At 35.9% G+C, this 15,651-nt stretch overlaps 1 protein-coding gene across 1 annotated transcript; it reads right to left on the bottom strand.

Moving 5' to 3' along the window:
* Nucleotides 1–6,198: 6,198 nt before the first annotated feature.
* Nucleotides 6,199–6,930, bottom strand: LOC146739533 (uncharacterized). The gene has a single exon (XM_085502847.1). The coding sequence runs from the start codon at nt 6,928–6,930 to the stop codon at nt 6,199–6,201; it is 732 nt and encodes a 243-aa protein (XP_085358973.1).
* Between the last annotated feature and the right edge of the window lie 8,721 nt (nt 6,931–15,651).

Here is a 15,651-nt window from a genome sequence, read left to right as displayed (position 1 = left end):
ATTCCCGGCATGCTCTGCAAGTTCATCGGCAGCTGGCACAATAAATGAAAACGTTCATAGACAGGCTGTTATAACGCACTTTGGGATTTTGTTTTAATTAAAACGAGAAGACAACACACTTACCCCGTACCAGTACACATTATTTTGTTTTAATTAAAACGAGAAGACAACACACTTACCCCGTACCCCGTACCAGTACACATTATTTTGTTTTAATTAAAACGAGAAGACAACACACTTACCCCGTACCAGTACACATTATTTTGTTTTAATTAAAACGAGAAGACAACACACTTACCCCGTACCAGTACACATTATTTTGTTTTAATTAAAACGAGAAGACAACACACTTACCCCGTACCAGTACACATTATTTTGTTTTAATTAAAACGAGAAGACAATACACTTACCCCGTACCAGTACACATTATTTTGTTTTAATTAAAACGAGAAGACAACACACTTATCCCGTACCAGTACACATTATTTTGTTTTAATTAAAACGAGAAGACAACACACTTACCCCGTACCAGTACACATTATTTTGTGAGAACAACCCACGTAGTGAAGAAGTTTCTTATTAACTATAAAAACAAAGTAAAACACGCGATAAAGACTGACGTGGAGGGCGAGCTGCATTCCAGAATAACATAACATTCTTATTTTCTGACTAAAGTGATAGATAGTTTTTTAGTGTGGGTGGGGCCAATGATTTTACATTTTTTTGAACGACTACATTGTTTCATTCTTATCATTTTCCGTTTGTGCATTTGATTTTTTTCTGTGATATCTCACAACAAACTTACTATTGGAAACGTTACAATGATCAGACAGGAAGAACACTGAAAATAGAAAATCCCAATGAAAATGACACAATAACTTTTGCCGATGGTCGCCCTTAAATGCTCTGTGTAATGTCTAAATATAGCGTGATTTCCTACATCTTCAGCGTACCATCATGACTCCGATGATGGGATATCGCCGAAATTCAGTACTCGGACTATATTTATTGGGCAGGTGAACATAAAGTCATATTTGACTACGTGAAAGCATTTGCAAGGAGTTTCGTGAAGGTCATATTAGACCAGTGAAATGTAAGAGTTTACAATAGAGGAGTTACAAACAGGATGCAATCATAAGTAATGAATCGTTTTATATTATTGCCACATCAATCAGGTATATATTGCCTTCTCACTCAGGGGCGGATCCAGCAAAATGTATTGGGGGGGTCCAAGTTTCGCATAAAATTTACAGAGCGTAAATCGCAGAGAAGCTATGCGTAATCCAGATGATCGTTGGTAATTCAATTGATACCAACATATGTAAGGACAGAGCATGGAGGGGACATGAATTTGTGTTTTCTGGTAAAATAAACGTGCAAACGTGCTAAGATGGTTGTGTTTATATTAGACACTATATAATTGCATTATGTCAGCATGTGGATGGGTTTACCTATATATGTGTGTATGACTGTAATCAGAAAATGTAATCCGATGATAATTTCAAAAATGTTATTTACCCTGAAATTAACACCACGTTATTAATGAAACCCTACATACATAGTGGTATATGAACCATCACAAACTGCAATGTGCAATGTACAAACTGACATTTCGTAAAAAAGTATTTTAAGATAGAAGCCTACTGATAAATGAAATTACCCAGAATCTATTGCGATAAATTGTACTTCGGAGTAATATTAAAATATTAACGTAAAAAATGTTGGTGCCATCAGTCTAATTTTGAGAACATGATGGTTGTATGTAAGTGGATAGTGTCCATTTCCCCAGTATTACGGTATAACGCTCTTTTCATAGGGTTTTATGACAGAGATATTATTCCATATCTTGAATTTTAGGCTGGTAACATCAAAAATCATATATTGTGACTGAAATTATTTCAATATTCTAGGTTTTAAAAAGTGTCAAAAATGCATTTTTTCTTGGAATTGTTCTAACATTAGCGAATAGTTTCTCAAAAACTATCACTGTGACACACAAAGTATTAACTTCCCATTATTATTATTATTATCAACTTCTCATTGTATGTAATAAAAGCTGCTATTACACTAAAAACTGACCAAATTATATGCAAATTTGTTTAAATGTTTGAGCCCTAAATAAATTATGTAATGTTTTCACACCATATCAGACTGCAACATGTTACCGTAAAAAATAAAGGCATTTTTTTGCAGAAATGTGTTTAAAATTGGATGATTTGTTCTCGGAATATGGGAATTAATATTAGCACAGGTCATGGTTCAAAAATATGGTTCTCAAAATATTGTTATCTTTGATAAAATTATGGCAGATCTGTAACAGCTAAAATAAAAAAATGAGGAGCGGTTGTATTGCATCCTTGTGTAGCTCATTGACCATTGTTTGTGCCAAGGTACATACGTGTAATATAGAACTCTGATCTGTGGTGATAATATTACTCTTATCCCGTGAACAAATCATCCAATTTTATATCTTGAATATATTTCTGCATAAAATTACCTTAATTTTAATGCATTACATGTTGGTGCTGAGAATAATGTGAATATGTTACATACATTTGCCTTTTTAGTATTATATGAAAAAATAGAAAAAAAAATCACCAAACTATTTCAGAATTGACTTCTACATTAAAATACCTTTCATTTGATATATCACATGATATTTTTGGAAATTATTTAACGATGAATTGTGCCCACGTTGCTCACATTGGCTGAATCATCCGCCTATGGGTGTGTACACAATGCACTACTTTATTACTAGTACTATGAGTATTATAATATCAAATGAAGATATGAAGTTAAAATCAAGCCTGAATTATTATAGAAAATTCAAAACTAGCTTGAAAAGTGAGAAATATCTTCAGGTAATAAATAACTTTAAAGGTTAGCATCAAAAAAAGAAAATGGGAAAATAATAGTGAAGATGACATAATTTGTCCATGTTGTGAAAAAGATGAAGAAACTCTCCAACATTTTATTTTGCAATGTCCAAGTTTTGAAATAAAAAGGGACAATTTAATGTGTGAAATAAAAGAAATGTTATTGAAGATGAAAGAAACAAATTTATCTGATAACTTCCAGCAACTGAATAACGAAGAGATACCACTCAAGGTTATAACAAAGAAATATGTTACGCCATAGACAAACTTATGAAGGATGACATGGATGTTAGAACAATATTTTTACACTAATAAGTAGATTGTAATGTTATTTTTATTGTACTAATATTAATTTTGTTATATGTTATTTTTGTTGATCTGTAACATTTCTTGTACTTTTTTAAGAAATGTATCTTTAATTTGGCAGCTCCTGTAAAAGTGAGCCACTACTTTAAAAGGGTAGCAACAATAAATAAAATAAAATAAAATAAATGACGAAGACTGTGACAGTCACATTCATGTCTTGTATTAAGAAAATCACCAAATTTGTCATGTTAATGTGTCAATACATAATCAAGGCTTTATAAAATACCGGGAAATGTAAAGTCGGTCATCGAGCATATCCGCTCACGTGACTTATTCTGCGTATTTAAATGAATTTCCACGTACATTTGTATTCTGTTGTCAGCACCGGAAAACAAGTCCCCTTAGCCAGCTGTACTTTATCACAAATGAACAGGTGGTAGCAGTGGTTCCACTGCGTTCTAGTGTTAGAGATGCTGTGACTCTACAATAGATCGTAGGGTTTATGAAGTTATCATCTACTTAGCTTAGTTTATTATTCATTGTATTACATTTTAAATAAATAAAATATAAATGAAAAATGTCTTACAAATAGTACGGGTGTCATACAGCCAGTAGCATGTACATGCACTGAATAAGCAGATCAAAGATATATGTAGCGTATTATTGACGTGCAGGTGATGACAATTTACATTTTTCCTGTTATTTCACCCATAGACAAGGAATTTAAAAGCCTTTTATTTTTTATTGCGAGAAGTTATCAAAAAATGCTTCAAGGGTTTTATTCTGCGCCAATACGTTATCAATGTGTGTGAATTTCATGAAAGTAGGTCAATTTCTGACAACGCACAACTCACTTGAATGACCTCTATGGCGTCAGATTTCTTCTGCCTGGAAACGCCAAAAAACAAAACATTTGTCACGTTGAGCTAATTTTGGACATTTAAAGCATCAGATGGACTGATTTTTACAACAAAACACATAACATGGAGTCACTTAGTAGCCTTGCAGTATTAAAATCCAAAACTATAAAGTTTTGGGTCCGTATTCATCCTCCAAAAAGAAGCGAAGTTGTTACAGTACACAGTGGCCCCGCATAACGTTGAACAGTTAGAGAGATAAATGACGTCATCTCATTATATATTCAAATCATGTTTACATGCGAAGCGTGGTCTGTATAACAAACGCTTGCCTAGTAACCGGAGAAAGAGGTCGACATGCCTAAACGCCAACCCCTAGTGCTAGTTAACTCAACAACATCCGACGTTTTGTCTTGTTCTAGCAGACACTCGACTTCCACCGCAACTTCGGAAACGGCGTCCTTGTACGGAACTTTGTCGATGGATGGCCTGGCGGCAATCCCACATAAGACACTAGTTTTTTCAAACCTCGCCGACCTCTCCCAACTGCTCGTCCGACCAATACAGATTTTCGGTTGATATTAAATTGTCTGCCAGACTTTTTGGAAGATGGAAATTGATCATGTTTGCTGACGAAATTTTACCCTCTTGGTTTGAATACTCAAACTTGAAGTGTGAACCCCATTGTACTGTCGGCAATGCGTTTCTGTTATAGGTAAAGTTTCGCTTCCTCTGAACTGCGTTTTGAGTTTTTCCTTGGGGCCTCTTTTTTGTGATTGATCAATAATCAGGAGCCGGAGTTGATATGACCGAGTCGTCTTCAGTGTGCACTGTTTCCGTCGTGAAGGGATTATGCCAATTACGCAATAAGTCATTTGTAAAGACACTCCACACGGTAAACAAGTAAAAGGCAAAGACAAGTTTATTGAGCAAAAAATGACTTACATACACAAACTACAAAACTAATAAAATTACAGTTCATAAAAAACTACAAAATTGGGCAGGGGGCCCACTTCTACCCACCAAGGCAGCACGTGCCCCCCTGAGCAAAGGATTTCGGGATCCAAAAGAAGGTGGGGGAAAACCTGTATGAGGCCGCCCGACCTTGAAATGGGGATCAGGATGAAATCCAATGCCCAGGCTGGTGGGAAGAAGATAGCCAAAAAAAAAAGAAAAAAAAAAGAGGGGGACGAAGGGGATGGTCGTGGGATAACGAGCGAAGAGAATACAATGCTTGAGCAGTGACGCGTAAAAAACAATGAATGAAACTGCTGAACAAAAGAAAACAAAAGAGGTAGGGATGCTACAGTCCATGTGCACAAGCTGGCTATGATTGGCTGGCGAAAAGAAGCTGATTGGTTGACAAAGATGTGAGCTGATTGGTCGAAATAAACAGGCTGTGATTGGCTGAGAGCGGAGCAACCAGAATCCTAAAATTGTACCAAGCTCAAGGGTTCCATGTCTTTACAAACTCACACTTGTGCAGGCACAAGTGAACAATTTGTAAAGACACTCCACACGGTAAACAAGTAAAAGGCAAAGACAAGTTTATTGAGCAAAAAATGACTTACATACACAAACTACAAAACTAATAAAATTACAGTTTAAAAATATACAGTTCATAAAAAACTACAAAATTGGGCAGGGGGCCCACTTCTACCCACCAAGGCAGCACGTGCCCCCCTGAGCAAAGGATTTCGGGATCCAAAAGAAGGAGGGGGAAAACCTGTATGAGGCCGCCCGACCTTGAAATGGGGGTCAGGATGAAATCCAATGCCTAAACGAGGGACACGAGCTGCTAGTGGAGCGAAGTGACCCCCATAAAATAAAGAGACCTGAAAGAAAGAAAAAAAGTTAGTAGGGTGACTCAAACTTGAACAGACCAGGGAGTGGTGCAGGGGGAACAACGTTCACGGTCTGCGTGGTCTGCTCAAGTATAAGGTAACTAAGACTGAACTTCTCACGGCCCAGGGGACATGAACTGAGCGGCACAGGGGGAGGTAGTAACCTCATGGCCTGTGGGACAGCTATGTGCAGCCTGGGGGGAGAGGGGCATGGGTGACATGGAACTGCGCAACACAGGGCGAGGGAAGTGCCTCGGGCCTGTTAGGACAGCCATGTGTGGCCAGTGATGCAGGTGGTAATTGTCCGAACGCGGTTTATGGAGATGCTAGGACGATAAAGGTTTCTCTTAAAAGCTGTTGAGGTGCGCGGATGTAGGTCCGGTAGCAGTCACTGATCCATCTTCCTAAGGTTTTGATAAGATGGTCTGGATTATGAGGCGTTGTAGCAGTTGTAGCAGCTCCAATATGGAATGAATGACCGGCATAAATAAGTGAGTCATGACCCAGCCGCGTTAGCAAGAGACGTAGTGCGTTGATAACAAATTCCCTGTGGAGTGGGGTTCCTTCTGGTAGCACCAGTAGTGGGTCATGAGGTAGTGCGTTCATTTGGTAGCGAACAGACGGGAGATGACACATTGTGGTGACCGGACAAACAGCACTGCCTGTTGGAAATAATTGCAGGTGGAAACCCTGACGGAACTGGTCTGTCTTTGAAGACTTGATGTGTTCTGTTACAGACTCTATTGCATCTTTGTTATTATTGATGATGACATCCTTTATACAGAGATGAATATTGGGGTTGAACGCATTCACTGGGGCAGTAAACTCGCTGCAGCGCAAGAAGCCAAAAAAGGCAAGGGTGAACGATGACCGCAAAAGTAAATCCGTGTAGCTGCCATATACACCGCTTTGCAGAAGCACACACAATTGCTTAAGGATGTCCACGGTTATGGGCAAACGCGGGCGAGATGGAGAACCCTGTATCCTGTGAATCCCTCTCAACACATGGGATAGACGAGTGAACTCCAAGCCCTCGGATATGATCATGGGGTTTCCATAGCCTCCCTGAATGTAGTGGTTTCGAATTGAAGCGAGGTAAACTTTAATCGTAGAAAGTTTTAAACGCAGACTGGACGCACAGTGAGCTGCAAAGTAAATTACAGTGTCTGGAAATATCTGGATAGGATGCTGCAGCACCAGGTAACTCGAAGAGGGTGGCGAAGCGGAGCCATGCACGCACTCCTGTTGCATAGGACTGGTGTGTCCTCAAGCTGAGGGCAGCATCCTGGAAGTGCGAAATAGCATCATTTAGCCGAACATTATTTCGCAAGGTATTGGGCACGGCTGTTATTGTGCGAGTGGGGCTGCTTCTCGGAAACGACGAACCTGCCAATATATCCCGCCGAATCGACGATGAAACGAGCTCTACGTAAGGAAGGTCCTCCGAAGAAATGCCTCGGGTCTGTAGCAGGTTAGAAACTGATCGTGGCTCCAGGAAGGTCGCATTTGTTGTCGTGGCTTCGTTCTCGATCGGTTGCGTTTGTGTGTTCGTTACTCCACTTCCGTTTGGAGTGCCGTTCATAACTTCTGGTACAGATGGACGATTCGGTTGGGGAATGGTCTGCACTGCAATCAACCTGGCTAAATTTGCAATCGAGCCTTGCAAGTCATTGATCATCGCTGACGTTACTGGTTGTACGTTCCCCGTTGACTCAATAGTACCATGCGATGGGCCTGGTTGGGCGACGGTGGGTACGGACGGCTGCACGATGGCTGCGGCTAGTTGGTAGGGTGTCGGTATTGAACGTGATCGCGTCACAGGCCTCAAATACGGTTGTATTCTGGGTGAAACACCACTGGTTTTCCTTGACTGACGCCCTTTTCCACGAGGAGCCATGGTATGCTTGAAAAAAGTGATTGTTCGACAAAGAGAAGAATGCAATGATTGTAATAACGAGCGAAGAGAATACAATGCTTGAGCAGTGACGCGTAAAAAACAATGAATGAAACTGCTGAACAAAAGAAAACAAAAGAGGTAGGGACGCTACAGTCCGTGTGCACAAGCTGGCTATGATTGGCTGGCGAAAAGAAGCTGATTGGTGCAATAAGTCAATGTTATTGTTTGCGTCCAGACTTTTATCTCAAAAACAAATTGTACAGTATCCCGTTATACAAGTAGTTTTACTTATTTTTTTAAAAAAAAAAGGGTTTTCTAGATGTGTTTCAGTTTTAATTTTGATAAAATTATGAGCCCAATAACTTTACAAAAGTAATAACAAAAAAAGCAAAATTCACGAAAATAACTCTACCGCATATTTAAAGTTTATAATAGTTCAGTCAGCTCGACCACAACTTCGGCGTTATGGCGACCGCTGAGTCAAAACTACTAGATGAAATCGATGAAGATTTTCTGGTCTGTTGCTCAGAGCGATATAGAAATGCAGTCAATCTGCCGTGTTTTCATAGCTTCTGCGAACAGTGTGTCAGTAAGCTAGTTGAGAAAGCTGGGGGAAAGAGTGTGCAATGTCCGACATGTAGAAAAGGTCACGACCTGCCTGAAGGACTGGCAAGTATTCCAAAGAATTTCTTTCTCAATGAGCTCGCTGGGTTATTTGACAAGAAGTGAGACGGGAATACGATAGAGGTAATTGTTTGCGGTAATTGTAAAAGGGGAACACCCCAAACTTAGATGTCTGGACTGTGCAGTTGGACTTTGTGACGTCTGCACACAGGGACACAAAGAGCTCCCATGTTTAAAGTCCCACCGTCTGATGTCCCTTGAAACATATAACGATACACGTTCCACTAACCCAGCTAATATACAGCTTCCAGTTTACTGTAGCAGTCACCATGACAACCAGGTGAAGTTTTACTGTGATACATGCAATATCCCGATATGTTTGGAGTGTACTGCTCTGGATCATAAACTGGTGGAGCATAACTACCGATACCTGAATGGTGCGGCATCGGAATATAAAGGGTACCTTGTGGAAATGATGGATGTACTACAAAAAAAAGAACTGCAAGCAAACAACAGTAAACAGGAAATCAAAGAACGTCAGAATCTCTAGAGAATCAATTTCAAGTAGAAAAGAAGAAACTGAACGAACACATAGAGAAGACAATCAAAGAAATCACATCCAAGATCCGTGAAAATGGGAATAACCTGATGGCGGAGATGAAGCGGGAATATGAATCCCAGAAACAAAATTTGGAAGCACAAATTAAAGAACTTGAAATTGCTGAGAATGAAATAAAACATACACGTGACTTTAGGGAAAAACTAATGCATTATGGGAATGATGCACAGCTAATGCCAGCAAAGAAGGGAATGACATCACAGATACAACAACTGATAGAAGTTAACACCCAACAACACCCAGTAGAAGACGAATATATTGAATTCCAGAAATATGATTTTCAGGAAACACAAATCCTTGGAGTTACGCTCTATCACAAATGCATCCTTGAAATCAGAGATGTCCCAAAATATGCAAGAATTAATGAAGAAATAACAGTTACCTTGACAACAAATGATGACTATTCTAGACTACCGTCAATAAAGAAGATCAGAGCTGAGCTGAGACCACCTGATAATAATGTACAGGAGGTGAAAGTCATAGAAAACCAAGACAAAACAGTTTCTCTAAAATGCAAATGTAAAGTAGAAGGAACACATGAATTATCAGTTTCAGTTTCAGTTTTTAACAAACCTATTACGGGAACACCAGCTGTGATTTCCATAATTCCTAATAAGGGTTTACTATGCAAATATGGTGTGAAAGGTTCAGGCCAGTTCAATAATATCATAGGTGTTAGTGTAGGTGGGAATGGGGTAACTGCTGTATGTGATCAAGGTAATCATAGTGTTCAGTTGTTTTCTTTGTATGGGACACACCAACGTGTACTTCAGTCCACTAATTTTACATCCGGATTTGCCCCACGATATGTAGCTATATCAAAGGAAGGTTACTACTTCATAACAGGTTATAGTATCAAACAAGTTGCTGCATTTGATAAAAACAGTAAGGTAATTACATGCTTTGGGAATCAGGAATTTAAATATCCTATGGGTAATGATATTAGTCCTTTGAATGACCGAGTGTATGTTAGTGATTACAGTGCACATTGTATTAGAATATACACCCAAGATGGTGGATATATTAAATCATTCGGTTCTCATGGTAGTGGGAAATGTCAGTTTGCCAATCCACGGGGAATGACCGTCGATAACAAGGGCAATGTCATCGTGGCTGATTACAGCAACCATCGCGTTCAGGTGTGTAATCCTAATGGTGTATTCTTATTCAGTTTTGGCAGTAAGGGAAATGGTTATAATCAGTTCAATTGTCCGTATGATGTTGTTTGTGATAACGATGCCAATATGTATGTTTCTGATACCAATAATAACAGATTTATGAAATATGATTCTCATGGTGTGTTTGTTTCTCGTATTGATAACGATCAGAATGCATTGCGTATTCCTGTAGGTATCAGTGTTACTAATGATAAGCCATTCGGTCATGTTGTGGTGGCAAGCCAAGAGGATAACTGTATTAAAGTGTTTGCGCAATGATCAACTATGTGCAAATATACCTTATACTAATATACCATGTACTAATATATCATGTACTAACATACAATGTAATAATATACCATGTACTAATATACAATGTACTAATATACCATGTACTAATATACAATGTACTAATATACAATGTAATAATATACCATGTACTAATATACCATGTACTAATATACAATGTAAATAATATACCATGTACTAATATACAATGTAATAATATACCATGTACTAATATACCATGTACTAATATACAATGTAATAATATACCATGTACTAATATACAATGTAATAATATACCATGTACTAATATACAATGTACTAATATACCATGTACTAATATACAATGTACTAATATACAATGTAATAATATACCATGTACTAATATACAATGTAATAATATACCATGTACTAATATACAATGTACTAATATACAATGTAATAATATACCATGTACTAATATACAATGTAATAATATACCATGTACTAATATACAATGTACTAATATACAATGTAAATAATATACCATGTACTAATATACAATGTAATAATATACCATGTACTAATATACAATGTACTAATATACAATGTACTAATATACCATGTACTAATATACAATGTACTAATATACAATGTAATAATATACCATGTACTAATATACAATGTAATAATATACCATGTACTAATATACAATGTACTAATATACAATGTAATAATATACCATGTACTAATATACCATGTACTAATATACAATGTACTAATATACCATGTACTAATATACCATGTACTAATATACCATGTACTAATATACCATGTAATAATATACCATGTACTAATATACAATGTACCAATATACAATGTAATAATATACTATGTACTAATATACCATGTAATAATATACCATGTACTAATATACCATGTACCAATATACCATGTACTATTATACAATGTACTAATATATCATGTACTAATATACAATGTAATAATATACCATGTACTAATATACAATGTACTAATATACAATGTAATAATATACTATGTACTAATATACCATGTACTAATATACCATGTACTAATATACCATGTACTAATATACAATGTACTAATATACTATGTACTAATATACCATGTACTAATATACAATGTAATAATATACCATGTACTAATATACAATGTACTAATATACAATGTAATAATATACCATGTACTAATATACCATGTACTAATATACAATGTACTAATATACCATGTACTAATATACCATGTACTAATATACCATGTAATAATATACCATGTAATAATATACAATGTACCAATATACAATGTAATAATATACTATGTACTAATATACCATGTAATAATATACCATGTACTAATATACCATGTACCAATATACCATGTACTAATATACAATGTACTAATATACCATGTACTAATATACAATGTAATAATATACCATGTACTAATATACAATGTACTAATATACAATGTACTAATATACCATGTACTAATATACCATGTACTAATATACCATGTACTAATATACAATGTACTAATATACAATGTAATAATATACTATGTACTAATATACCATGTACTAATATACAATGTACTAATATACAATGTACTAATATACAATGTAATAATATACCATGTAATAATATACCATGTAATAATATACCATTATATAAATTCAATATTAGATGTTACTTGAGGAAATAATGTTGTTTCTTTTAATTTTGATTATTTAATAATATTATTTCCAAATAATACCAGAAACGTGTGAAAAGAGTGTAGAAACATAACCCATATTCCCTACATTCCCTCTATAGATGGCGCCATAACATGTAACAGTTTACATTTGTAAATCTATGATTGTATTTGTTTTAAGGAATAACTGCTCAATTACATGACTCTGTTTACCTGACATGGTCATTAATGGTTTATTGCACATTTAAAGCAGTTAGTAGGGGTGTATGTTTTCATGTATTTTGATTAAAAAGAAAATTGAAAAAACATTGAAGGAATGTATTTTTTTTTGAAAAATATATTAATCTTGACACTTTGCTAAAATTATAGATTTTCATCATCATCATTAGTGATTATATTCAAATTATATACTCGTACATTTATACAGATATACCTGAACTTGACATGTCAGACATGTCCATGTCCAGACATGTCCCCCGACCATAAAAAAGTCTGAGTGGGATGCTGATATTTAAAAAAAAAAAAACTTATACAAAGAACATTTTTGAAAATAAATTCTGCAGAAAAACAAATAAATTTATGAAAACAAATTCCACACATACTTGGAAGAGGAAAACAAGACAAAAAAGCAACATTATCTTGAAAACAAGCAGCCTGTAGGCTGAAATAGCTGTTAGCAATGCACATTTCAATTAAAGAACAGAAGATATTATCAGGAAATGAACAATATGTATATATCAAAGCAATGGGACTTCAAGAATTCAAGGTATCACAACGAAATTACCAAATCTGAATGAGGTAACATGTAGTACCTATATATGTAATATAAAAGCAATCTGACTTGCGGTTTTTAACAAGAAGTCCAAAATATCACTTTTTACCAAAAATGATAAAAATATTCACCAACATTAGAAAATTAAAGATATCATCATGAAATGAACAAACCTAAGATAGGTCTACCCAAGGTACATATACACTAAGTATCAAAGTATTCAGACTTGTAGTTTTCAAAAAGAAGTCGAAAAAGTAAAACATTAACACGGACGACGACGGACAATCACTCATATGATAAGCTCCGCTCGACAAAGTCAACTGAACAGTGGAGCTAATAATAATAGTACCCTCCTCCCCGAATTTCTAATGGTCAACTCTTAATGGCAGGCTTTGTAACAAAATACACGATTTTAACTTTAATATCACCAGTTGTCCAATTAGATACCAAAAACACTTGGTTGATGTAGACATCAGGTTTCATATATAAACTACTTGATTATCTTATATATGGCGGCTACCACATGTGGAACAGGATGAACTCACTTTTTGCGAAACACCATATACACCTTCACATATAGTATTTCTTACTGACCTAATACGATGTGGTGTATGTCAGTTGTTGTCGATTGTCAGCCATTTGCGTTTTTTTTTGGACTTGGTAACATTCATTAAAGCGAAGGAGTCGTCGCTTGCGCATACGTCAGATGACCATAGTGTTGTAATTGTTTACAAACAATGAGCCTTTGCATTTTTAGCGTGTGTTGTTATCGCTTGACGACCCTCTCGCTTTAAATGATTTTATATTTGGGTATCGTTTGTATATGTTGTTATTACTAATCTCACACCTATTACAAGATCATACATGAGTTCATTCTACATCCGATTCATAGAAATACCAAACATTAACTTAGGTATGTAAATAATTGTTTATTGATGCTTTGTAATTGCATGGTTTTCACGTAAAATATTTCTGAAGTGCGTTGACTGATAAAACCTACTATTACAAAATGTTGTTTTCAAAATTAATGATATACTGACAGATTAGACACTATTAGTGTGGTCAGAGTTTTTAGTCCATTTTTGGAACGATGTCCGAATATTTCCTGATTCAGTTGAACATTTGTTACAAATGTATTATACTGTTATGTTATACTGTGTGTCGTGTTATTTGGGTGTTTCGATCGCATTTGTTCGAAATCAGTTCTCAGAGATTTATCAGGCCATACTGGGTTACAGTGTTTCTCAGTGATGGCTTGCATTATTTTGTTCAAAAACGGTTTGGTTTGGTTTCATGTTACATTTTTTAGTGTTTCAACCAAATATACATATTATACAATACTAACCAAATAAACGTATGATACTGTACAAGTGATAAATTACCCAATCTAGATGTAGTCTACAACTAGAAATCAGAATTAATTCAAGACTTTATGAAGCAATATTTTGTTCATTTAAAGAAAAAGTCCAGGCAAACAATATAATAAAATCATCTATCAATTGTTCACAACAATGGCTATGATGTCACACTATACCCATAACTCTTTACTATGAGATCAAGATGGCGGACTACATAAGACTTATGAAAAGTTGAATATCATGCAATTAACACAACAAAAAACTGTTGAGTACTAGAATTTCAAGAAAGCAATTTCTAAATGCCATTTTTACTGCAATTTTATCAATAGTTAGAATCCAACTTAAATATCCTGGGTCACAAAAGGTCTCACAACATAAAAAGCCACACTTACAAAAATACTAATTTAATTCTTTTTGGAAATTCAACTAGCACATAAAAATACCAATTAAATATTGATACAGTTTACTGGGAATCAATATGCATTCAGCTTTACATGTTTTATGATTCCTGAAAATAATATTGAGTATAAAAAACTGTTTTTAACAAAAAAAGACAAAACTAAACCTAAATAAAATCAATAAATTTGTCTAAGCAATTGACAATGAAGCTATCTTTAGTGCCTAGCAAGCAAATAATAATTTGCAAATGTTGTCATCATAAATTGCTAATTCATCATAAATGACTCTGTAGTACAGAACAATTAGAGTGATTTATTGGTCAGTCTGCGCAGCGAAACTAAAAAATAATATTCTCGGTTTATTTACGTGCAGATTCAACATCGAGAGTAAAATAATCTAAAGCCACATAAATAATAGGCCCTAGGGCTGGCAGCACATTGCTAAACCATACCTCCTATTGCGGACGCACTGTAAATTTAGTACCCCTAGAGCAGACATCATGGCATTGAAGAAAACAAAAATACCCCCAAGTGCAGACATTTATTGAGAACATCCTACTCCTATTGCGAGCATTCTCTGCCGTTTTTTTGTCCCTCAAGTAGGGTGTGATCAACTCAAACAAGCTATGGTCTAGGGCGGTGTATGGGTGTGGTTGTTGCAACAGGAGGCCTACAGCGGGCGCATCAACCCTGTGAGTTAATTCCTGGGGGCTTATTGCAGACATTAGAATTTTAAAGGGGGCATATTTGCCTCCCGCGCGGGCCCGCTTTAGAAGGTTAAAAACACCCCTTTCCCCGCTAAATTTGGAACGCACATAGTAACGGTAGTAACGGCATATAGAGTGCCCCCCGGGCTTTCATCTACCCGTTCTGTAGAATGAAACGTTTTTACCAATCACCTTCGCCCTCTATTCAAATAATGGAATGCTCCACTTATCAGTGACTTTC

This window comes from Saccoglossus kowalevskii, chromosome 8 (assembly GCF_978046115.1).
Source record: "Saccoglossus kowalevskii chromosome 8, keSacKowa6.1, whole genome shotgun sequence".
NCBI lineage: Eukaryota > Metazoa > Hemichordata > Enteropneusta > Harrimaniidae > Saccoglossus > Saccoglossus kowalevskii.
The sequence above is the reverse complement of the archived record's forward strand: the minus strand, read 5'-3'. Positions and strand labels throughout refer to the sequence as shown.

What these genes read in the sequence shown, in the direction of transcription:
- LOC146739533 (XM_085502847.1), bottom strand. Translation starts at nt 6,930, where the DNA reads ATGATCATATCCGAGGGCTTGGAGTTCACTCGTCTATCCCATGTGTTG.